The following is a 26,747-nucleotide window of genomic DNA, read 5'->3' as shown; positions in this document are numbered from 1 at the left end:
ACTGGTGAATTCAGAGCCTCCTCTGGGAGCTCTATGACGTCATCAACCCATGTGACCAATCCAAGAAACTCTTCTGACGTCATCAGACTTGCGGTTTCAATGCTACGTCGAGTCACATGACCGATGACAATTTCTTAAAGTGCAAGTTAATAAGCATGACTTGTAAACCATGAAATGTCTGCATGACGTCACAGGCTGGAAAGGTCATCCCATGGAAGAAGTGTAGTTCATTAACTGAGCCTTAAAGCTAAATTGATGCATAGAAATGAGTGTTCATATATAGCTGCTTACTGTGTTTGCGATTTCCGCTGGCTTTTCAATGAAAGCTGGCCCTCTGTGGGTCAGGCAGAATGGAATGTAAGCTGTTGATTTGTCATATTCCACTGGGACAAACGAAAATATGGCATTCCATAGACTGTGAATCGGAGCATATTAATAAGTTTCCATGTGTGATGAAAGATAATAATGCACTAATACTGTTTCATTAGGTGAAGGCAAAGTAAACGGTTTTCCATATAAGATATAGTATCAGTGATAATCTACAGTCTCTCTATATAGTCTCCCTGATAATATGAAAGTGGGACAAGCACTGTGAAACTTAAAACACTTGTGTAAACGTGGGCTGTCTTAACCTCCAAGACGTAGTTCCCCTGAACGAAAACAGACCGACTCTCATGTACACATACGGAGAGTTCACTTGATAAGTATTCAAGAAACATAATTCCCGAATTTATAAACAGGAATATTTTTACCTTAATTCACCACCTTGCTATTTTTGTTATTCTGGGAGGTCTTTTTTCATGCTGAAAGAGGAGACTTGGTTGTTAAAGCAGACAACGATGCTGAATGGAGGAGGTCGTGGTGAGTGAGAGCGTGGGCATTGTCATCGTTGAAGGAGAGGGAGTGGTGGTGGCGGCTGGGTCGGGGGTGGAATCGTGATCACATCTTTAGTTTGGGAAAACGTTGATAAACATCAGCTACCGCCGCTCTTTCATTTCTGATAACTTCATAGTTGTATGGGCATTTTGTGTGAGCGCAGACCAAACCTGACCTGCTAAAGATTGATGGGTAGCACTTGTGTAAACATAAGACTGTGTCACGGCAATCCCCAGTTACTCGCCATAGGACGTCTCGGGTAAATCTCGCCTCCGAGTTATAACGAAATGAGGTCCTTCATAACTTGGTTCTGTGTCAGTACCGCGTTGTGTTTAATGAGTTAATCCTGCAAAAACATTTGTCATCGGGTAATGCTTAATACATTTTATCTGCACATTATAAATGCTTAGAACATTTAACATTTACATTATAAATGATAAATTTATAGTGTCTGATAACATCAATGAAGTAAATCTTTCCCCCCATAACAAGTAAACATATGGAATAATAGAAATCAGTCAAGAATGACGTAAATCAATAATGACTGATCCCAGAACCTAAAAACCCTACCTCATCTTAAAACAAACCAAAAACCCCAACTTCATCTGTAATGTCATTATTATATATTAAACAAGACAATTAGAAGTCTGTGGGGGATGCTTGTAGGGCATGTTATTCGTTGCAGATGGAGAGGGATAAAATTGGTTTATCAATTAATCATATTGTGTCAGAATTAATATTTCTATTAGAATGCGTCCGAATTTGTGTGAGCAACTGTGACACATCTTCGGTGTACAGAAGGAACTTTCGGTCGTTGCCATCCGTATGAGGTCCCGTTATTTGTGGTTTGGCAAACATCCTCAAGGTCGTATGTTCCTTACCCCCTCGAAGAGCGAAGTGCAATCCTACAAAAAGACCAAAATAACTACATTATCGTTTATATCTGAGCATTTTTTCTTCAGCCAAAGAATAGAAAAGCTTACGATAACTAATCAATATGTACATGAATAGAGTATTTAGTAAGACTAACCTGTAAGATACAGCACTGTATCTAGAAGTTTTCTGGGGGTGTCGTCTCCCAGCGCTCCACACTGCCAAAGCTGCTCTTCCTCTGTGAGGGATATCGTTTCTGTTGGCTTCCGGCTCCTAGACCCTCAGCAGAACGTTCGCGCATAACTGCGTCCAGACATCGACGACTGTCTTCAAACTCCTTATCTTCAAACATGTTCACTTTGCATCCCTTTGCTCTGATGGCGCTTTGTAACGAGGCGTATATACCATACAATGTATGAGATGGATACAACCCTCCGTCTTGTTTCCGGGCTTCGAACAAGAAAAACTTCAGGGCGAGATTAAGGTTCTCAGCACCCACTTCGAATAAACGTTCTGACAAACACACCTTCGGCAAATCCAAATTGTATTTCATGGCTCTCTGACATCTTTCCTCCTGCCATCTAGTAAACACAACAACAACCCAATCATTCTTGTATTTTGTAGACTTAGGAACACAAATTTCAAGTTCTTTATCAATGGCGTTGTTATCAAGGGGTTCGCCGAATCTAAACTCAAACTCGCGATCACTGTCACTGCTTTCGCTATCCATTTCACACGATTGCGATTGCGTTATGAAAATGTCATCACCTTCATCTTCAAAGTGACAGTAGCGACAGACGACGAGCCAGCGCGCGTACACGTGTAGTCGCGACAGTTACCACGTGCAGATCGTGCTGTTTACAGCTGGCGGCTGAGTGTGTTTGGGCGATAGTTTTTAGTGTAAACGGTTACTCGCTTATTGTCCATCTCTGACCGTCATAATAAACCTCGATTTTGATATATTTATCGCCTTTTCCTTTGGTTTATATGACAGATATAACACGATCCCGAGGTTTTGGTTGGACCAACCAATATCGTGTTATATCCTTTACATCAAACATACAACCAAAACACAGTTCCCACGAAAGTCTTCTCACGATCTTACTGACCTCGAAACTGTAACACAAAGTCACAATATCCGTATGTGCTACATGAGAGTCGGTCTGTTTTCGTTCAGGGGAACTACGTCTTGGAGGTTAAGACAGCCCACGTTTACACAAGTGTTTAAAGTTTCACAGCGCTTGTCCCACGTTCATATTATGTCTTATATAGAAAACAGTTTACTTTGCCATATTTTCGTTTGTCGCAATGGAATCTGACAAATCAACAGCTTACATTCCATTCTGCCTGACTCATGGAGGCTTTCATTGAAAAGCCCGCACAAATCGCGAACGTTGTAAACGACTTCCATATATGAGCATTCATTACTATGCATCGATTCAGCTTCGTTAGGCACAGTTAATGAATTGCATTTGCGTAATGGGATAATGAATACCCTTTGACCTTTCTGACCTGTGACGTCATGTAGACATTTGATGGTTCATGAGTCATGCTTATTAACTTGCACTTTAAGAAATCGTGTCACCGGTCACGTGACTCGATGTAGCGTTGAAACCGGAAGTGTGATGGCGTCAGAGAGCCTCTCGAGTTGATCACTTGGCTCTGAATTCATCACTTTTTATCTTCTTGAGCGAGTACGTTAGGTCTTACTTCTAGCGGTATCAGATACATTGATAGCAAGAGACCTTACTGTGGTCAGATGGCAGGAGTGAATGATTTTCTCATCGCCAGACTCTGATACTCACAATATCAACCATGAGTTTGCATAGTCCAGAATGGGTTTTCATATTCATTGTTAGATTCCTAACAATCTATACACTGGTTGTGGGATGGATGCAGCGCCTTGATCTGCATGGTCAGCGTCTGTGACTCACAGATAGCCTGTGATAATGGCCAGACAGTTCATTGCTCCTCGTGTCATCCTCGTGGTCTGATCCACAAAGCGTACGATCTATCGTATCTCTGTTGTTTATCATGAGCTCGTAAACGAACATGAATGTCGTGGCAGTGTTACGATTTGTTGGTCAGGACCCTGCATTCTCCACAGCGAGCGAAATAGTTTCAACAATTTCCTAACCAGTCGGACTAGCTATGCATCAGTTACTAGCCCACAAAATACGTCTATATCGAGTGTGATCACAGCATGACGCAACACGTGCGCGACACCTGGTGGACATAATACGGCGTATTGTTGCCCTATGTATCTGCACAGCACACACAAGTTCCTGGAGATTAGCAGGTCCTTGGCGCCGTGCACGAACTCTCCCATCCAAACGCATCCGACAGATGTTTAATCGGCGACAGGTATAGAAATTAGGCTGGTCCCGGAAGTGTCCTAATTCCTTGTTGTCTGACCAAGTCAGCCGCAATACTAGCCCAACACGGGTCTGGCGTGGTCAATTTGAAACATGAAGTTGCGTACTATCTAGTCTGTTGTACAGACCCTGGAGTATATATATCCAAGAAAGCCCACGCAAGTCTAGAAAATGTGGCAAGTCTAGATTTCCACAGATTCTGAAAATGGAGAAAATCTCAGGGCTCCATTTCATTATATTATTTTTTTCACTATGAACGTTTTTGCAGTAAAAATATGTTCATTTCAGAGACTAGCTGTCTACGTACTGCCCTGAGGACCATCGGCGCGGAAACGGATCGAATATTTCATTGACGTAACGCTGTCCTGTCAGGTTACCGGGAATAAGAACTGTCCACCTATCGTTGGAAACACCTCCCAAGGCTATACGCTCCCTCCCTAGAAGTAAATCATGCTCCATGATAGTGGAGCTCTCCCAACGTCGACACCGTGTACGTTTGCGGCCATCAGTGAATCGTAAACAGAACATGGACTCTGAACCTGGAGAGAACATGATGTGACGCCATCGACATGTACACAGCCCTGGTATTGTTGACTCCTCTCACAGGCAAACTGTAGCGCAAATGGGTTGCGCAGCGTAGAGAAAATGACAAGTCTACTTATATGCGAGCGAAGCGAGCAAAGGTTGGCAACGTAGTTTCCTCGCTTCAGTTCGAAAAATATTTTTCGTGTCAAAATAAAATATCGCCATCTTAAAAGGTATACACCCAATTCTTCACTGGACTGTGTTCTCACATTTCCGACTCCATGTTGAAACATTACTCACGTTAAATATGTTTTATTCAACGTTTCAAGCTCAACTCGTGGTATATCGGACCGTTTTTCGCCTCCATTCCCCGATCCAGCTTCCGGTTCAACGGAGTGGAGGAACAGGAGGGTATTATTTAAAAAAGTACAGTCCGTTCTACCACCACGTATAGTGTAATAAAGCACACTTTCGCCCTGAACTGTTATAGTTAAAGCACGAGGACGTTATGATAGTTCAGGGAGAAAGTGTGCTTTATTACACTATACGTGGTGGTAGAGCGAACTGTATTTCTTTTCTAAGATGCCGTATTCATTAACTTCTAAGCCTAATTTCGATTAATCTATGGCAGAAAACAAACGACGGTGTCTGTGACCTAAATTAAGAAATCTCGCACAGGGCTAACTGACGCGCTTTTCTTTTAACGTGTCAGCCCCCTACTCTAAGACAAAGGGTTAGGTTGTAAGGGTTGCATTGTGGGAATGTAAACACTGCCAACAATGCCGTGCCTCTATCAGATTTTGAATCGAACTATGAGACATTTTATACGTCGGAAAACATAAACGTAATGTTTCCACAGTGATGTTGTCTGTGTGGTGCAACTGCAAACCAAGAAACGGGATGCGACGAAGCAGTTTACTGTGGGAGGCTGTACGAGGCGATAGCAGCTGACAGCCATCGTGACATCGGTTACATTGTGACGTAAAAGTTCGATTACGAGGGGGCAGACTGGAATGGCGCAGTGACGTCAACACATTGTGACGTAATGCAAAATGTGCACATTATCGTCTGATAAAGTATTGACGGCGCCTTTGATCTTTCGCCGAAGCATCTTAGAATATTCCATATGGAATACTTAGTTACCTCCCCTGCTTCATTCGCCCATTATGCCAGAAGTGTTTTATGTGGATTAAATGTTACGCAAATTCTAACAATAGCGACGACAGATAAGACTCCAACAGGTTAATGATAAAGTTAAGCAATATGGTACTTCTTTTTTAATTTCTGCTTATTCTTGTTCCGTCACTCCGTTCAACCGGAAGCTGGCATGGGTAATGGAGGCGAAGAACGATCTGAATACCCCGAGTGGCGCTTACAATGTTGAATAAAACATATTTCACGTGAGTAATTATTAAACAAGGGTCAGGAAATCTGAGAGCATAACCAAATGAGGAAATGGGAGTGTACTTTTGATGGTGTCGATATCTTATTTGGACATGAAAAATATTGTTTGATCCGAAGCGTTGCCAACCTTTGCTCGCTTCGCTTGCATATAAGTAGACTTGTCATATTCTCTATACTGCGTAACCCCATTTGCGCTACAGTTTGCCTGTGCTCCACTGTAGACATGTTGGCCTGTGACATGTTAACGCCCTGATAAGGACGCCTTGTGTTAGTCTAGCCTCAGTGTGTTTGTGAAGTCCTGTAGGAAAGTCGCATCGGAGGTGTATCACGAAACCCTCACATCAGTTCTGGCGCAGCAGTAGGTCGGTTATGACGTGTCATAATGCGTAAGAGGCAGTCTTATCATGCTGTCGTCTTCCGATAGCATACACTACCCATCCTCATGTTGACGTCACCAGTCTTGACAGTGTAGAGTGGCAAGATGTGAGAAAACGCTCTTCCGCTTCAAAAAACAACCCTGACTACTCAATTCTGGGTTTCTCCTGACTCCAACATTCCTATGCACTGCCATCTGTGGACTAGTGTTAAAGTACTGTCGAGGTTGCATTTTGAGTGTTGTGACACTCCCCTACACATCACGTCTTAGTAACCATCCATGCATATACTACATGTAGTAATGTGGATGCATTGAAAAACAGTTGTCAGTGTGTTTAACTCCTCTGGGCTTAAAGAGCTTAGGTTTTCGAACTTTCAGAGATTCACACCATTTAACACTCTCTTGATGTCCCAAAGAACATGACTGTGTTGGATAATTTGACATCCGAGGTCAAAGACAATAAACTTACGCCATTATTCACCTCAAGAATGCGAGTTTCTTCCTGCTATTACGAAACTTCTTGTAAGGAGTCACTTGACATTACTCTTTATTCCCATCACGCGACCTTGTTCAATGTACCCATGGATAGGCAACCAGTACATATATTTGCAAGGTGCAAAAATTCGAATAATCCTTTTCGAGTTATGTCAGTTGACACTGGAGCATTGTAGTAACCTTATGGCAACCTTACTATCGACATGCAAATTGAATCAAGCCTTCTAAAGAGAAAGACTAATTGCTAATATGCCTAATGACACACACACACACACTGTGGATATAATACAGTGTCAACCTTCTATTGTGGACTAAACATATTGCAGACAGATACTCACACAGAAATAATCTCAACATAAACCTGTATTTGCGTTTAATAAGTTATCATACTAAGCCACTGACAAGGTTGTCGGTTGTTTAACGGCCGGTATGTGGTGGCGGTCTGTGAACAATCAAGTCTGGATCTACGCAACTGGGAGACACTGATATCTGTCAACCAAGTCAGCGAGCATGACCAGATGATATCGCTAGTGGCCTCTTCTGACAAGAGCGGGTTGGTGATAACTATTTTAACCAGATGTTGCTAAAGCCATTTCAAAGGCTTGGGTTGACGTCCACTACCTCACTTTCACAACGATAACTTCATGTTGCTACACTGAGGACATTATTTTGAATAAGATTAACACAATTACTTCAATGACATTATGAACTCATCAAATACCGTATCCCATGAAATTTTCAAGGTACGAAAATTTAGAGGTTTGAAACCCCCATAGCTTTCAAGCTGACTTAAATTTTGAGGTTTGGGGACCTAAAGTATATAAATATTTTAGACAAATTTAATTTTGAGGTTAGAAGAAAGTGGCCAGTAATATCACTTACCGGGCCAATACTCACTGAGAAGTTAAAGCATTTCTGTTTTGTCAGGCCGTCAAGGGTCACTGTACGTTTAGATCAGTTTTGAACAGGCATTACAGAATTAATGCGCATATCACAAGGCATTGGCTGCCTGCAGTTGAAATGCCTATGGATAGGAAATGTAACCCAAATGTTTGAAATTAGGAAAATTTGTGGATATATTTTCAAGGTTGCATAACTAGCCTCGAAAACTTGAAAATTGCATACCTCGAAAACATACCTCGAAAAATTCCTGGTATACGGTAGGTAAGATCATCTACATATCAGTTATTAACCACACAGTTCTTACTTCAAGCTTGAGAGAAAAAGGAAATGCGACAGTTCCTCCTCGGGTGACTAGGTATGATGTTCAACAAGTGCCAAACCATTCTTGAATAGTAGCCAGAACAGCAGATTTGTTCAGTGTCCTGATTGAATGACATGTCTTTGACATCTTCTGGCTAAGTTCCATGTTGTTTAGTATCTGATTGTCTCCATCAAGGAAAATAACAAATGTTTTTTATAACATATGTTTAATACTGGATAAGCATTAAAACAAATATATCATCAACGTCTTGAGTAATAATTCCACATTAAAGACAACAACAACCCCTGAGATGAGAAAAGCAAGACTTACGGATATCTACTTCCTTATTGTGAATATCATGACTACTGACATGACTTGGTGTGTTCAGCAAGCATACATTACAAAACGCTGGAGTGTATGCTTGCTAGAATTATGAAGGAGCAAGATGAAGGTGATGAAGTTGATTTCCAAAAATCTTGCATTTCGCTTGTATTCCACTTCTAATACCCTTCGAAGAGTTAACTCCCATAAAATGAAACATTTACCTCAACTGACCTATGCTAGTTATATCACATGTTCGTTACAATGTTTTATGAACTCTTTGCCCCAGTTGTGAACGAGTGTTTGCCACTAGCATGGCAATGTCCCCCGCCGCTTAAGAAAAATGAAATATTTATAACATATTCATTACTCTTTACTTTTTTGCTAACAAACAAGATGCGTGAAATGACTGGTGTCTGAAAAAATCACCCAATGTAGGCTGTCAAAAACTTGAGGACATTGGTTGCAATGTTGTATGGAATATTGTACTGACATAAGTTCGAAAAGTGGAAAAAGTGTTGTGGTCATATTTTGTTTGCACAATCCCCTAATGTACTACATTGTCACCAAATTTGAAGATATCAAATAAAAGAGTTCATGAGATTTGTCAAAGGGTGTTCAAAGTGTTCAAAGTGTCATAATGACCTTGAAAATAAACTAAAGGTGAGACTGGTGTCTGCATAAACCTCCCAATGTAAGCTGTCACCAATTTTGAAGATGTTGAGTACAATAGTTCATGAGATATTCTTTTAACAAGAATATGAATTGTGACCTTAAAAATGAGGTCAATGTCACTAAAACCGACTGGTGTCTGTGTAATACCCAATGTAGGCTGTCACCAAATTTGAAGATATTGGGTAGAATAGTTCATGAGATAACGAGAATCAGGACGTATGTAGGTACTACATACATACGTGCAGATACCACTGAATACATAATCCAAAGCTCCGCGACGTGGCAGGAGACAATAATAGAGACGTATGTTTCAGGTCCATCAACTGAGCAAGGAATGAGGAGGAAACAGAATGATTTTCTCTCTGTACTACTTTCACAGAATGTTGACACTGCTGTAATAATTTCATTGATATCTTTAGAAGACATCTGGAGATACTGCCCCAGGTATGGTAACTCAATGGACAATTTCAGTACATGCTGTTTTAAGCATTACATACAGTCAGGTCTTGTTAATCTGAAATTGTCCATTGCACAGCAAATTGTCAATTCAGTAACGAGGATGTCAGACCAAACAGATGAGACAAAGCTACGTTTATTCAGTTTGCTACCAACCAAAGTGTCAGATAAAGCTGAATGGATAAATGGAGGTCAGATTACCGAGACTTGACTGTCTTTAGGCATTCTCCCTAACCATTGACCATCATATGAATAATGCACAAATCATACTTTGTGTAATCAAAATATAAAATGCCCTTTCCTAGTCCTAATCTCCAAGAGATAACAAAGTTGGTGTAATTCACACGCACATTCTACAGAAAGGGTTTAAAAATATTTTGAAAACAGGGCAAATGTCTTCAAGACAGTAATTTGTCCTAACTAATTTTCCACTTGCCCTGATTTTATGACACAATGCATGATGTTAATGTTTTCCTGGACTATTTATCGAAGAGTGATGATTTCACTCTCTACTAGCTTAACTTTATTATTATTGCAAACTTTAATAGCTTCAATAGAAGCAGATATGAAATGAAATCAAAGATTCTAAGTAGCATGAAACCATAAGTGGAAATTATCTAGTAGTCAATGTAAGACACCATTATTTGATTGCCCTAGATGAAAACTGACTTGTCCCACGCGTCGGTCAATGGGATTTTTGAACCACTGTACAGTGTGGCCTTTACAGAATCACAGCAGGTTTAGTAGTGACAGTGGTGGGTCAAGTATGACTTATAATATGAACAATGGGTGAGTGAGCTGTGTTTAATGCCCCTTGTAACAGTATCCGGTTTTTGACAGCAATGATTAAAGTCTGACATCCTAAAATAATAAAATTATTCAGAACTTCAGAAGAAATCCTGACAACTAGAAGATGCCACTATTTCAGTTATTATAGAAGATGAAATGAGATATACTGCTTGCATGCTTCATTACTGTGACTTATAAAGCCTTGGAGGAAGTGAGTATGGTTTTGCTTCTGCTAAAAGTGGAATAAAACGATACTCACTCACTCGCTTTAATATGCAAAATCAAGCAAATTACATCATATACACACAAATACAGATTTTACTGGTTGTCTTTTCAAAAGATTAAATTCATTGATGATCAGAATCACAACCATCACCTTACTTCACACATAAATGTTTTCTGCCTGGCCGAGCCAATCCATGTACCCCCGAGACCAGTAAGTAACATTTTCTCTGTCACCTGCTGGAGGTGTTTGTTAAGATAAACACGCTGTTCTCTTTGGGCTCAGGGAACATAAACAAACAGAGGGTACATCAGCACATGTCCTCCTCGTGACCAGTGAACAACTTATATTATGTACATAATCCAAAATTACAACCATCATTCATGATCAATGCTTAACTGATCGAATCAGTTATTAGTACTGTTTAAATCAGCAATTTTCCACACTAGCCAACTGCCTATCAGACAAGCACATGTGACACATGTGACACAGAGAGTGTGTGGAAAACTGATGAAGTGTACGTCTTTGAGAACAAACTGAAAACATTTTGATAAATATCCCTGCCAAACACTGACAATATCTAACTATCTGTCCATAACACAGTTTGTTCTCCAGAAGGAAATGCACTTTATCATTCAGATCAACTATATACAGATTCTCAGCAACATGATCCTCCAGGTCTACTCACACACTTCCATGTTGGTCCTACGCTCAATCTGTGGGAGAAGGAGCCATTTTATACAAATCATCATCACTAACATCATCAAACTCCAAGTCACCGAGAGGGACATGAGATCCTTCAGAGGAGCTTGTTTCATCTATAGCATCATCATCAACCTTGTATTCATCATCACTGTCAGAATCCTCCTCATCACTGAAGTCTGCTATTTCCATGTCCATCACTTCAATCATCTGCCCTGGTTCCCCTAAAATCACATCCTTCATGGCTTCATCCATGTCTACAGTCCTCACTCCCTGCTCTTTCAGCAGCCGTGCAAAATCCTTGCTCATAAACACGTCCGCCAACATCACAGTCGGATCAAGATTGACTAACTCAGGCTTTCCGGATGGCCGAAGTGCCCTTTCATTCATGGAGATTCGAAGATCTATCATATTCTCTCGCTTGTGTCGATGTTTGTTCTTTAAGTGGGACCTCACATTTTTGCTGTGGTAGCTGTCATACTTGCAGTAGCCACACTTGTATATTCGTCCATCCAGATGTTTCTCAACGTGTTGGCTGAAGCTCTCCTTGTCTTTGGCCTGATATCCGCAGAAACCACATTTCAACATTAACCCCATGGACATGTCTGGGTTGAGGTGCTTGAAGTTGCCATGAGCTGCAAGATGACTGCGGAACTTGTAGAGAGATGCCACCTTGTACCGACAGAGGTGACAGCAATAAATTCTGCTGGACTGAGCTGGAAACAAAAACATTCACACATGAACTACAGATTAAACAATCTGGGGCACGTTTCACAAATATCTTGAACTACAGATCAGACAATCTGGGACACTTTTCACAAAGTTCTTGTAAGCCTAAGATCTAGTAAGTGTTCTTGTGGTATTCATACTTCCTATACTATAAAAAATGACTTAAGACAATCATAGTGCTATGAGGAGCTGCACTGTAAAGAACTTAGTTATTAATCTGCCTATAAAAGTCTTCATCTTCAATGCTATCAGAACTTAAATGGATAATTAGCTCTGAGTCTGCTTAGAGAAGCCATCTTAACATGGAGACTGCCTACCACAAGTATACTTGTGTTATAAAATGTAACAGAATGTGTTACTGCTAGTTATCTCGTTCCAACATCAGAGGTATGTTAAGACAAATTTCACAAGTTAGCAAAATAGCCACAAAGAACAATCATCACTGGCAGTAGCTAGTAGTATCTCTTACAGAAGCCTTCATCTTGAACTCCATCTTAACTTTTCTGGAGAATTTGTACTCAGTGTATACGGAATAGTCAATTTTTCAACGTATGGTTATTGAGGACTTGACAGGATTATCAGAACGTGGTACCGATAGGACTTGTTTATTGCCTTCACACTAAAAGGTTAAGAAGAATATGGTCCAGTGAAATGTTCTGGATTTTCAAGCGGGTGTGTTCTGCTGCATCAGCAATATTCCCACTTAATCACTGTGGCCTGATGATAGCCTGGGTTATGATAACCAGCAGTCTAAGTAAACTTAATCTCAGTACTTTTCGTTACACTCCACTACTGAGTCTAACAAAACCTTATGGGCGGCTGCGTCAGGTAACCTTTGAGATTGACCAATCAGAACACAGCTTACCAAATCACGAAAGTGGTCATTCGCATATAACTTCGGAACTTTTTATCTCGAAAAGGTTCGTACCTGAACGATTCCAAATGCTATTAAGCGTACAATCATTTGTTTGTGATGCACACAGCGCATGTTACAACCGTGACAACGGTGAGTGAACAGTCGTTGAAAAGAGTATCTTGGGCAATTTTCAAGGAAGTCACCTTGCGGAAATACTAGCTAATGGCAACCATGTCAACAGAAACCCCAAAGCATACATACTGCAGGTCAAATAACCGTCTTATATTCAGATTTTTGTTTGAGGACAGATCTGTGACATAGATTTAACCATCTCATGTTTGATTGGACGGTCATTGGTCGCTCAAAGGTTTCCTGATGCGACCTCCTACTATAATTTGTTAGACTCAGTGGTGGAGTGTAACGAATAACACTGAGACAGAGTTTACTTAGACTGGACAACCAGTGACATAGCCAAGGCAACAACACTCACCATCACCTGTACTGATTAGAATATTTGTATCACAACAGCAAGACCTGATAACTACTTTGTTTAGAATTATGTAATTATTAATCAATATGAAAAGATCTTTTTTCTGTGACAAGAACTGATACTTACAAAAACAACAAATCACTAAAGTCCCAAGGTCAAGGTAATACATAACACAAGAAATATCTTAACTATTGTACCCTCGCATCACAGGTTTCCGTGGTATTAAGAAATTTACAACTATGAATACGATTGCTGATATTGTTAAGTCATACAAACATAACCTAGCATTAGACGACATACCTTTATATCATGCAATGTCAATAAAACACTTTTGTCATTCTGAAGTTCATTGCTGTCTGTATCAGATCTGTCAGATCAACTTAACGTGCACAGTACACGTTACAATCTTACACATGCCATTCCGAAAGTGTCAAAGTAGGTTTACAGTAATAACAAAGTTGATAAATTGTAACACAGTCAATGACTTTAGAATAACAGAATAGTCACATTTCTTCAAGATAAATTTCCATTTCACAAAATATGTTGAGTTAATCAACGGAATATGTGAAATGGAACATGAAAAAAAACCCTTAAGAGATGACCCTATCAGGCTTCCCAAAAATAGTGCAGGGATACATCTTTAGGTCACGTGATTGTTTTGATTGATTATATCAGCTTGCAGACGAGTGATGTTTGGAAAACGTTGAAGCTGAATAAGTTTATAGAAAATGTAAAGATCACATAAAAAGTGGCATTACAACCAAGACATAATGTTACAATAGTTTTTATTAGTGGATGACTGTACATACGCAAATTGATGAAAGTCGGAACATTTTTCGCACACAGCACTGATGATCAACCGATGAACATAAACAATCAATAGGTGGCACAATTTGGTGAGTGGCTCATGAGGAATTATATCATTAGAATATAACACAGAAACGCAAGTACCACAGAATCATATGACGGCATGGCACGCAATGTGATGAGTGCTTGAGTTCCACAGTTAACTAAACAAATACCAGATTTGGCTACTTCATCTGAAGTTTCAGCAGTTAAGTGTCACTTGGCATTTTAAGCCAACTTTTGAGAAGCTGATGATCTGTCAAAGCTGAACATTTTGAGTGAGCAATATTCAGCAACATTTCAGCAACAGTCTGTAAATAATCAAGAAAATCCTGATCCTGATTTAGAATGTGGACATACACTGAGGAGAAAAGAGGAAGCACAAGTGTTCCCGTATTTGTTTCCAAGTGTGATTAAAAAAATAACATGTTTTCATGATACTTATTGCTGCTTGAACATGTTGAAAACCCCACTAATACATGTTTCTGACCTTCAGTCCCTCCGAACATATTGAAGTAGATAAACAATGTCAACAGTACTTACCGGTAGTCTTCACCTTCTTTTCTTTGCATGCTGTGCTTGGTTCATCTTCATCTGATGAAGAAATCACCGGCTTTATCCTTCGTCTCTTCTTTTTAGCAGGTTTCACCACATTTATGGAATCAGAATCGGACTCGGACTCAACATTTCCTTTGGACTTTGAAGCCTTGTTCTCATAAGTAACATGTTTCTGTTGTACTGCTGGTGTTTCAGTCTCTGATACTGCACTAGAAGCGTCTGGTTTGATTGTTTCAGTCTCTGATACTGCACTAGAAGCGTCTGGTTTGATTGTTTCAATCTCTGAGGAAATCTTGATTTTCTTATTGCTGGCACGCTCAACACAAATGGGAATGATATCCCGTACCTTCTTTTTGATTTTCAGTCTGGCATCTTCAGCTTCTGGAATCTTATTCCCATGAAGTCTCTCCAGACAATGTTTGGCAAGATGTGTCTTAATTTCAGACTTCCTATTTCTATAGCCATCACAGTAAACACATACATATTTGTAATATACCCTCTCTTCATTGTCACTAGTATCAGGACTGCTTGGCACAAATGCAGCATACATGGACTCCTCAGAATGACTGACATTTGTGGAAGTTTTAGGGTCTTTAGATACATTTCTAGAAGAGTCCTTTGAAGAATTATTTGATGCTTCAGTATCACGCTGAATTTTGTTTGAATCTTTCAATTTGGAAGAGACTTTGTCCTTTTGAGGTTTTAATGACTTAGCTGGATTTGGAGCATGATCAGATTCTGATGACCCTTCTGGAAGTGTAGACTTTTTCTGAGCAGCATTAGAAGCCTTCTCTGATGATTGACTGTCATCTGCAGTAGGTGTCACCTCAGAAGGTTGGGAACCTGTAACTTCTTGAAGTAGAGTTTCAAGAGGTTTATCCTGATACAAAATTTCCTTTCCCTTGTGGAAAAATCGGAAGTGGCTTTTCATTTTGTCTTCTGTAAAGAAAGAAACCCCACAATGAGCGCACTCCATTAGTTTACTCAGATTATGTTTGACTTTCAGATGAAGCACTCCTCTGTTCTTATTGCTATCCACATAGCTACACTTGGGACACTTATAAGACATACGTCTAGGTTCTGATTCCAGTGTCTTCTGTTTTTTGGCGGGCTGTACTTCCGAATTTTCCTCATGGTATAATTCTTTCCGCTTTTTTAACTTTACTCTCTCTGAAATGTCACTAACAACTCTGTCCCCACAATCAACTTTTTCAAGAACAACTCTTGCGTCTTCAAAGATCCTTAGGGACAACTCTCTTTCATGTTGGTCATGCTCCTTTGCAGGTTCAGAACAAGCACTTCCTGAATTTGGGTTACCATCCTCACTTCGACACTTTTCCTTTTCAGGATGTTGAAAAGTCCATTTTTGGCAACTATCAGGAGTAAAATCATCATCATCATCATCATCATTATCATAATCATCCTCACCACCTTCATCTCCACTTTCGATGTTATTCTCTTGAGCTCCTGCTGATTCCAAGGTCTCCTTCGGATGCTTATGTTTATAATGAGATTTCAATAACTCCAGCTGATGCGTCTTGAATTTACAAAATTTGCATATGAAATAATCAGGAACTAACGAGTTTGAAAAATTTGTTGTGACTGAGGTTGTTTTCGTTCCAGAGCTATTATGAACTTTGAAAACATGAGTGCCAACACTGTTCTTTGTCAAGGCCATATAATCACACAGTCGACACTTAAACCTTTTCAAGCCTCCTGCAGTTACAGCGATCACATTCTTTGAAATTTTCCCTGGACTTCTTACAGGCTTGATCGGACTGGTAGCCTTCCGCCTTCCAAGGATGTCAGAGAGCTTAGGCTTTACAGCTTTTGAAGATTTCTTGCGTTCAGTTTTATGCCGATTTTCCTTTTTGTCCAGATATTCCTTCACGGCAGACTCAATGTCCACATCAAGGAACTTGAAATAGACTTGACTGCCTGGATGCACTACTTTGATGTGAGCACCCATTTTGCTCTGTTCCAAAAGTTCAAAATTACAGTGTGGGCAGGCAACAAGATTGAGCTTCAAATGCCTGAGGAGATGACAATGAAGAGAGTATTTACTTGGGTAATCAGCATGGCAGCTTTTGCAAATGAGTTTCCTCGTTTTTCCCATTCTGACATCATACAGTGGCTGTAATTTCTGATCCAGCATGTCACTCCCAACTCTCAACTCTGTTGGTCTATTGTTGGATGGAGAATGATCAGAGCTTGATGATGTTGTAGCACTCAGATGGGATCTTTCATATCTCTTTTTACCTTTATTTGATAAGAGATCTTTTATATTGTTGTGAAGATATCTAACTGTTAATTCTTTTTCAGGATGCTTTTCTTTGCAGTGTTTGGCCACAGAATATCTTTCAAGTCCTGAAAAGTCACAGTAACAGCATTTGAATAAATGCAGGCCAAAATGTCTCCTCAAGATGTGGCTATGCATTGAGTAAAGTGACTGGTGTTCTGTTTCACAGCATCTGCAGATCTTCTGCTTTCCTATAACTTTATACTTGTTCTTGAGCTTCTCATCTAATTCCTTAGTACCCAGAGATGGCTTGACGTCAGTGACCAATTGGTCATCCTGGATTAGCTTCCCAAGAACCTTGAAAATCTTTGGCCTTACTTCATCAACAACTGGAATGATTTCTTCAGTGTGACACTTTTTGTCGTGGACTTCATTCATGTGATCCTTCACAGCGCTCCTCCGAGAGCTCTTGAAATCACACTCCTTACACTTCCACAAAGAAATGTCCAAATGGTCCAAGATGTGACCATGGAGGTAATTCTTCTTGTATAAAGTCTTTGAGCACATCATACAGCAATAGGATGATCCATGACACTCATACAGCCACTCAAGTTCTGTGTCCAGTAGCGGACTCCCAAGTTGGAGTCTTGTATCATTCTGCTCCTCCTCCTTTGGACCTGCATCTGTCATGACTTTTTCCACAGGACTTCCTATTTTTCCAGCCTCAACTTCAATCTCTATTTCAGGATGGTCTTTATTGATATGCCGTAGAATATTGGTTTTGTACACCGTGGTATAGTTGCATGAAATGCATCTGACTGGACTGATGAAGACACTGTTGTTGGGAATCGTCATCTTAAGCTTAGTCTGAACTTTTTCTGTGCTGGTATTGCAAACATGCTTTTGATCATCGCCAGCACTTTTGATACTTGCTGGAGAGGGATCTTCATTAGTAGAAGCACTTGACATCTGATTTGAGGTGTTGTTAGCGCCTGACAGATGGCACCTCTGTCTGTGCTTATCAAAAATATCTTGGCCTAAACATTGGAAAGGGCATGATGAGCAGGTCAATATATCTGTCTTGGACACTTTCAGAGTACGACTGAACTGCAGTTGTGCCTTACCAGTCAGTTTGTGAACATCTGCCATATGATTTAACATTCCATCATTGCTGCCCATTAAAAATTTGCAGACAGAACATACATAGAGGTTGTAGGTCAATAGCTTGCTGTGTTTTCTTAAATGTATCTCAAAATTTGACAGAGAGCTGAATCCCTCAGGGCACTCTGAGCACTGAAAGGAGGATGCCATCTTGTCAGTTTTGTCATCATGCTTAGCAATGTGAGTGTTCAAGTCATGTATATTTAGACCAACATATGTGCATAACTGACATCCCAAAACAGGATCTAGAGAAGTATCTAGAGAACAGCCCAAACTGCTCTCATCACCTGGATCATTACAGGAGTGGGTCGTATCGATATTTTCAAGTGATTTAGGTGAACCGGCTCTGTCAATCTCAAGGACAATGTTTTGATCCACTGGACGATCATCTTCCAACACTGCTGAAGTATCAACAGAGGCAGATGTTGAAGCATCAGCTGGTGGTGCAGATGCAGATTTTGCTGAAGATACTGACAGGGCATGTAAACGATTATCTTTCCTGTCCTTACACACTAGGTGTTTCAACATGTTTGTCATTCTGCTTTTTCCGGGATGTGATTCCACGATGTGACGCACCAGCACAGTCTTGACACAATCTTTGGCATTGCAATATCTGCAACTCACTATGTGAAGTATGTTTTCTTGCAGATGTTTCATGAAAGACACAAGATCAGAAAATACATCTTTGCAGTAGTTACACTCATATTCCTTGACATCCATGTGACTGGTTGCCAAATGTTGGTAATATCCCTGTAATATATTGGTTGTGAATCTGCAGCCAGAGACTAAACACGTGTGCACAGCTACGCCAGGAGCATGACCAACATAGTGCTTCACTAGATGACGTAGCAGGCTCTCAGGACCATCACTAGAATACTGGCAATGGAAACACAAGAGTGAACCTGGCTGGTTACACTCACCAACATGTTTCTTAAATTCTTGGGGATATAACGAAGAGTATCCACATTGTGCTCCACATACATAAAATGTCCATGTTGTTGCTGCTTTGACAGGAGATGGTGTGTTACTGTTCAGATCGCTCTCGGATCTCTTAGGCAAACTTTGTGAATCCTTGGCATCGCTAGAAGTGTGACCTCCCTCAACAGAAGAAACTGGTTTAGCAACATCCTCACTTCTTTGATCAATATCCTGATTACGTGTTCTTGAAGGCAGGTGTTCTTCTGTAATATGAGCATCCATCAAGGACACAGTTCTAGAGGTAGCCTTCACACTGGTCTGACCTGGTGTTGCTTTGGATTTTTCTAAATCATCACTGTTGTTGGGGTGTAGTACCTTTAATGAAGGCACCTCTGTACCACTGGCTGTACCAGCATTCGAAGGATCCCCAGATGTGAAAGTAACAGAGTGTTCCTCCACACCAGTTTTAGCAATTACTTTGTTCCCATGGACTGCGGGAGCTGATGGTTTCAATCTTGTTTTAAGTATAATAGGTTTTTGTCCTGGGTCCCTTAAAACTTCTGAAGAAATGTCGATTATAGCTGGACTCACTTTGGATTTATCCACTTGGTTCTTCTGTGCCATATTTGGCTCATTTGGATGGTGAACATCAGCAGGATTTGATACAGTTCTATACCCCTTGATTTCCAGATATGATGATTTGCCTACCAAGGAATTCTTAAGTTTCTCTATATAGCCTTCTGTTTTTGCACATGTTAGCGTCTTCAATCCAGGCATAATACACATTCTACAGTCTGGGCAGGGTACATCAACATCATGGATGTGACTCCACAGATGTGCTCTGAAACTGTCTTCATGTTTAAATCTGCCCCGACACATGGCACAGGCATACGTTCCATTGACCAAACCTATTGTAAACATTACACATACACGCTTAGATGGTTCCAAAGACTGAGGCTTTTGCAGGAATCTTTCTGTAGCAAGAGTGTGTTTCTGAACTTCAGTTGCTCGGATATTCTTGGTGGTAACTGTTTGTTGTACTTCTGGTGGCTTAGGATCATCCGGACTGTGGAAAGTTTCGGTCTCAGGAGGAGCTTTTTGATTTAGTGACGGTAGCTCTTTAAGATTTCCATATCCTGCTTTCTGTAAGACAAGCAGTTGACAGTTGGGATTTACAAATGATACATTCTGTTGAATAAAGCCAGGGGCTGCAGTAGGACTCAAAACCTGAGGAGTGCCCAATAAAGTCTGCTGTGAAGGCACAAGAAACGACGTGAGAACAGCTGAATTTTGAACAGGTACAGGAGGCCTTGGTAATATTGCAATATTAGCACTTGCACTCGGACTCATAAAAGTTTTAGTTGTATCATGGAATTTCAGCTGTTTATCCTTAGGTTTGGGTTTCTTATCTGGGCTTCCTTTACTTTGAGCTGGATGGATTTCTCTTTTTGAGTTTTCTCCTTTTGATGATACTGTGGGACAAACGGCACCTGACGTCACACCTATTGGGTTTACATTCATGTTTACATTTGTGTTCAGAGACACTGGTATGAGAATGGGCTGCATGTTTGGTTGTTGATTCACTGGCACAGATGCTGGATTTCCAATAATAATCTGATTTGGTTCTGATGAAATACAATGTGCCTGGGGCATCTTTGTTGGTGACAGTGTTAGCTGTCCAACTACAGTGTTTGTTGGTGGAGATGTTAATAATGAGGATAATGGTGTATTTGAAGGGTCTGGCAGAACAGGTGCCCCACTAACAGCAGTCAGAAACATTGGCACAGGAGGTATGGTTATGTCTGTAGTGTGTACAACCTGAAGATTCCTATGCCGTGGAGAGATTGTTCCTGGCATATCACTTGGAAAGACATTAGAAACTGGTCCACTTTTTGGTTGAACTTGCACTGGAACTTCTCCTTCAGTTTTAGCTTGGGCTTGGGCTGTAATTGTGGGTGTAGCTACGGGACAGACTGTTGGCATCGAGCTTGCACCTGTAGCTGTTGCTGATACTGTTCCTAGACTTGCAGCTGTAGCTGTTGCTGATACTGTTCCTAGACTTGCAGATGTAGCTGTTGCTGATACTGTTCCTAGACTTGCAGATGTAGCTGTTTCTGATACTGTTCCTAGACTTGCAGATGTAGCTGTTGCTGATACTGTTCCTAGACTTGTAGCTGATATGGTACCATCAGCCCCTGGTCCCACTGACTGCTGTGCATGGACAGCCTCAGGTGTACTGTTCCTTATTTCTTTTCCTTGATTTGCAGAGTGTGATGAGTTGTGTATTTTATGAAAGTCATCAGATCTAGGCTGTATGACATTTCTCTGTTCCAGGGCACTTTCACTAATTCTCTGATTGATGTCAGACTGGTTACTTTCTACTGTCTGATGCAGATCATCACTAGGCTCTGACACCTGCTTTGAACCCTGACCAGGTTCCTCAGACCTCTGCAGGGACATGTCACTGGTTGTTGACATGTCTCCTGCCTTTTCATTCTCCAGCGTTGCTTCTTCCTCCATTTTCTTCTTTTTACAAGACCAGTACATACCATTCAATTTATCAGCAAAATAAACACATGTTCCCTTCCTTTGCGCTTCCAACATACAATCTTTAGCTTTTTTGATTGCCCTCAAACCACACCTAAGCTGCTTCCCATCATGACACTCTGACACATGGCTTCCAATATCTGACCGAGTAATAAAGTACTGTGAACAGTAAAGGCACTTGTATGGTTTCCACAAAAGATGTTGCATCACGTGCTCTTCAAAGCTACTACCAGAACCTATTTCATCACAAAGAAAGCACTTGAATTTATCTTTTCTTTTAGAGTATCCGATGGAAATTCGACCCTTTTCAGGACTTTTTATTTTCAATTCCTGCTGGGGAGGTCTGTCTTCAGAATCTTTTGCTGGTTTTCTTTCATCTCCTCCAGTGTCAACTTCTTCACCTGCCTCTTCATCTTCAGTTCCACCAACAGCTGTCTCATTTTCAGTGTCTCCAGCTTCAAAATATGCAGTACTATTGCAAGGTCTTTCTGCAATGTCACTGCTTGAAGATTTGGGATGTTCTCCTTTTGCAACACTGGTATCAACTCTTCCTTCCACAGTATTCTGAACAGCATCACAGATTCTTTCGACAGATACAACTGAAGCTTGTTCACTTGATTTATTCAAGTCAATACTATTGCCTTGAGCATCAAATTCTTCTCGAGAGAGTGTAAATGGGCTTAACATCACAAATCCATGAGAACTATTTGTTGTATCTTTCTCAGTAAATGTTTCTTTAGCAGCACCCTGATCCAGGTTCCCCTCCATAACTGTGTCTTTGCTGACATTATCTGTCATTTTCTCACCTTCACTAATTGGACATCCTCTAAGCAAATGTTCTGTACTGATGTCTTGACTTGGGTCTTCGACACTGGACTGTATGTGATCCACATCAAAAGGTTGCGATTCACATGTCTGTTTCGAATCATGTACCTCATTTTGTGAGGAACAAGTGTGTTCTTCATGCTGTTCCTCAACTTTCTTTTCTTGACTGGTATCTTCAGTACTAGACTGTATGTGATCCACATCAAAAGGTTGAGATTCACAAGTGTGTTGCAAATCTTTTCGATTGGGACTGCAGATAACGCCATCTGTTCCATAACCTTCTTTAGGATCAGCATCATCTTCTATGGGATCATATGCATCGCCTTCTGGAGGATCAGAGGTATCACCTTCTGGAGGATCAGTGGCATTACCTTCAGGGGTATCAGCAACATCTCCTTGTTTAGGATCAGCAGATTCACTTTTCAAAGGATCAAAAGCATCACCTGGGGGATCAGAGATATCACCTTCTGGAGGATCAAAGACATCACCTCCTGGAAGAGCAGCACCACCACTGTTAGGGCCAACAGCATCACTTTCTGAAGGATCAGAAGCATCACCTTCTGGAGGATCAGAGGCTTCAACATCTTGAGGACAGATCAGTAGAGGATTAACAACATCGCCTTCTGGAGGATCAGCAGCTTTACCTTCTGGAGCATCAGGGGCTTCACAGTCTTGTTGAGCAGTGGCATCTCTTGCCCCACTATCACTTATGTCATCTCCATGGTTCGGAACCACTGTGACATCACAACCAATTTCCCCACACTGTTCAGGTCTTGCTACTTTCAGAGTTTCCTGAATCGTTTCATCAATCAAGCTTTCTTGGGTGTTACTGGTCACAGCTTCAGCTAATTCACTGGAATTTTCATGACCATTTGCATCACCCTGTTCACGGGTGAGAAGACTTTTATTCAAACCGATGGCCAATTCCTTTCCCTCTATCTGAGTAGATTGAGACATGCTGTCACTAGAATCTTGACACTGTGACTCATTTTCATTCAATTTTTGACAAGCACCGAACACACCATTCTCATGTTCAGTTTCACATTCATCCTTATGAGTGACCAGCTCTCCACATTCTGTAGCTGTCTTTGCAGAAGACTGATCCTCACCACCAGAAAGAGCTGTTTCCTCCAGATCTTGACCATGTGCTGGATGCTCTACTGCAGGAGACACAGAAGAACCTTCTTTACTTGATCCCCACTGAACAGATTGATTCTGTACCATGTGATCTGAAAATGCCTCACCTGTACTTGACTGACAGACCATATCTTTTGGTGGATTATTCGTGTCAACTGATACATTTGATAATTCACCTTCATCTTTTGTTTCACATCTAACTTTATTAACGATCAGCTCTCCTGAAGAATCACCTTCTTCATGGTGTGTACATGCTTGTAAACTTAATCCAGTATGCTCCAGTACTTGATCAGTATGATCTCCACAGGTTGAAACAGGTGTTTCCTCCAACAGATTTTGATCACAACTTGGCTGCTCTGCAAGGAGAGATAAAGAACTATCTCCTTTGGGTTCACAAGCTGCTTTATCTAGATCAATTTGTTTTTCTTTGGTAAGTGCCCCGTGACCAGAGCTGCTCTCATCTACGCTTGTCTGGTGAATATCAGTTGCATTCTCAAGAACATTTTGGCTTTGTCTGGTGAGTGCCCCATGATCAAAACTTGTCTCACCTAAACTTCCCTCATGGACATTATCTGTCTGCTGTTTATTTGCGAGCTTATCAATCACTAATTCTCCCGAAGAATAACATCCTTCATGGTGTGTACTTGCTTGTAGAATACGACCACAGACAGAATGTTTTGATTCCTTTAACAGATTTTGATCATGCTTTGGCTGCTCTGCAGAGGAAGACAAAGAACCACCTACAGTTTTTTCACATGGTGCTATCTCCAGAACAGCTTTCTTTGATTTGACAATTATCTGATGATCACTACTTGGGTCATCTGTGCTTGTCTTATGAACATCATCAGTAGCTGGACTATTTGTAGATCTGTCACTTGATTTGTTCTTGGATTTTTCATCATTGGAACTACCACATCTTGTTTCTTCAACATCTGAAGCACACTTGTTCCTTTCATTATCTGCCTCTCCTTCAGAATAAGTAATCTTTTTTGCATCAATAACAGTGATGATTTCAGCTGTCGATTGTGACACATCAGGCTGATCGTTTGTTTTTGGAACTGGCACACCATTCTCCTCATTGGGAACAAATACTACATCCTGTGCACATTTTTCATCCATATCAGTAGCTTCAGTTCCTGCAAAGGTCTGACCTTCTACGGCCTTTTCAGAAGGTATTTTCTTTCCTACTGAATGCAAGACCCCACCATCTACCTCATCTTCTGAAAGCAATTTCTTGTCTGCTGAATGTGTACCACAATCTACTTCATCGTCTGTAGGATGACCTTCCTGAGCATCAGCTGCATCCATCTGAGAAGACAAATACAGAATCTGAGCTCAAAATAACATCAAATGGACCATGGAAAATAAGTGATGGCATCTAGTGTTTGTAAATGGTGAGTGACCTTAGTATTATGCCACACTCAGCAATATTCCAGCTATGTGGTGGCAGTCTGTAAATAATCCAGTCTGGACTAGACAATCCATTTATCAACAGCACAAGCATCAATCAACACAACCACAATGTGATGACATGTGTCAACCAGGTCAGCCAGCCTGACCACCCAATCCCATTACTCATCTCTTACAACAAGCATGGGTCACTGAAAACTAATTCTAATACAGATCTTCACTGGTTGACACAAGCACGGGTCACTAAAAACTAATTCTAATAGGGATCTTTACTGGCTGAGACAAGCATGGATCACTGAAGGCTAGTTCTAATACGGACCTTCACTGGTTGAGACAAGAATGGGTCACTGAAGACTAATTCTAATACGGATCTTTCCTGGCTGAGACAAGCATGGGTCACTGAAGGCTAGTTCTAATACGGATCTTTACTGGCTGAGACAAGCATGGGTCACTGAAGGCTAGCTCTAATACGGATCTTCACTTGTTGAGACAAGTATGGGTCTCTTAAGACTAATTCTAATACGGATCTTCACTGGCTGAGATAAGCATGGGTCACTGAAAACTAATTCTAATACGGATCTTCACTGGTTGACACAAGCACTGGTCACTAAAAACTAATTCTAATACGGATCTTTACTGGCTGAGATAAGCATGGGTCACTGAAGGCTAGTTCTAATACGGACCTTCACTGGTTGAGACAAGTATGGGTCACTTAAGACTAATTCTAATACGGATCTTCACTGGCTGACACAAGCATGGGTCACTGAAGACTGATTCTAATACAGACCTTCACTGGTTGAGACAAGCATGGGTCACTGAAGACTGATTCTAATACAGACCTTCACTGTTTGAGACAAGCATGGGTCACTGAAGACTGATTCTAATACGGACCTTCACTGGTTGAGATAAGCATGGGTCACTGAAGACTGAAGACTGATTCTAATACGGACCTTCACTGGTTAAAACAAGCATGGGTCACGGAAGACTATTTCTAATACGTATCTTCAGTTTTTTGTTTGTGTTTTTTTGTGAATATGGTAAGCATGTCCTAGCCAACCTGTGACACACATCATTCACACAATTTCCCTAAAAATATACCAATAATTGCCTGAAGCTGCACAACAAAAGTCTTGCTATGCAACAGCAGTATGAGGTATAAATTCCTAACTGCAGTATGTGCACTAGAGTGTTCTTGACATGGGAAGACCTAGATTTTGACCTCAAGGTGTCCTGTCACAACACTGGTGCTTACATTAACAAGGTTACTTGCTGACATTTTGTGTGGAGAAGTTCAATGATACTGGTGAGCCAAAGGACCACACTTTCCTGTATTCTTCATACTTACACTGTTGTATAAACCCAACAAAAACAAAGACTGTTAAGTCAATAATTTGAACATTTTGGAGAATGGGTTTGAAATAACGATTGTATTCAATTCTCTTGTCATTAAAGATGCTATAGCATACAGATCATGTTTGTCATGGAATCGGTTCCACCAGAAATGCGACTACAATGTCCATGATCAAAAACTGTGAGTCACAACTTAATGAAATCATGTCAGTATCGGGTGTGTTCTCCATGGACGTTCACAACTGCGATACGTCTCCTCATGGATTGGATGATGCGTCTGAACACAGCTTGGGAAATGCGCCGCCATATTTGTACCAACATGGCACCGAGCTCCTGCAAGTTCTGTAGAAGGTTTCTTACTTGATGGAGCCACCTGCCTAACACATC

At 40.8% G+C, this 26,747-nt stretch overlaps 2 protein-coding genes across 2 annotated transcripts in view; both read right to left on the bottom strand.

Moving 5' to 3' along the window:
• Window positions 1–1,927: 1,927 nt before the first annotated feature.
• On the bottom strand, window positions 1,928–2,479 carry LOC137255578 (uncharacterized). Its single transcript, XM_067793002.1, has one exon. It carries the CDS (start codon window positions 2,477–2,479, stop codon window positions 1,928–1,930), a length of 552 nt encoding a protein of 183 aa, XP_067649103.1.
• Window positions 2,480–8,337: 5,858 nt separating this feature from the next.
• Window positions 8,338–26,747, bottom strand: part of LOC137255702 (uncharacterized) — a 30,766-nt gene continuing 12,356 nt past the window's right edge. Inside the window, exons 2-4 of the mRNA XM_067793191.1 lie at window positions 21,224–24,908; window positions 14,759–21,097; window positions 8,338–12,010 (exon numbers count right to left, since the gene is read on the bottom strand). Of these exons, the coding sequence (XP_067649292.1) occupies window positions 11,304–12,010; window positions 14,759–21,097; window positions 21,224–24,908 (10,731 nt within the window). The 3' untranslated portion in view covers window positions 8,338–11,303. The remainder of the gene's footprint in view (window positions 12,011–14,758; window positions 21,098–21,223; window positions 24,909–26,747) is intronic.

The sequence above is a fragment of the Haliotis asinina genome, chromosome 11 (assembly GCF_037392515.1).
Source record: "Haliotis asinina isolate JCU_RB_2024 chromosome 11, JCU_Hal_asi_v2, whole genome shotgun sequence".
NCBI classification, from domain to species: Eukaryota; Metazoa; Mollusca; class Gastropoda; order Lepetellida; family Haliotidae; genus Haliotis; species Haliotis asinina.
Note: the sequence above shows the minus strand (reverse complement) of the source record. Positions and strands in the feature narration are given on the sequence as shown.

Excerpts from the sequence above, each read along its gene's own strand:
- LOC137255578 (XM_067793002.1), bottom strand. The coding sequence starts at position 2,479 with ATGGATAGCGAAAGCAGTGACAGTGATCGCGAGTTTGAGTTTAGATTC.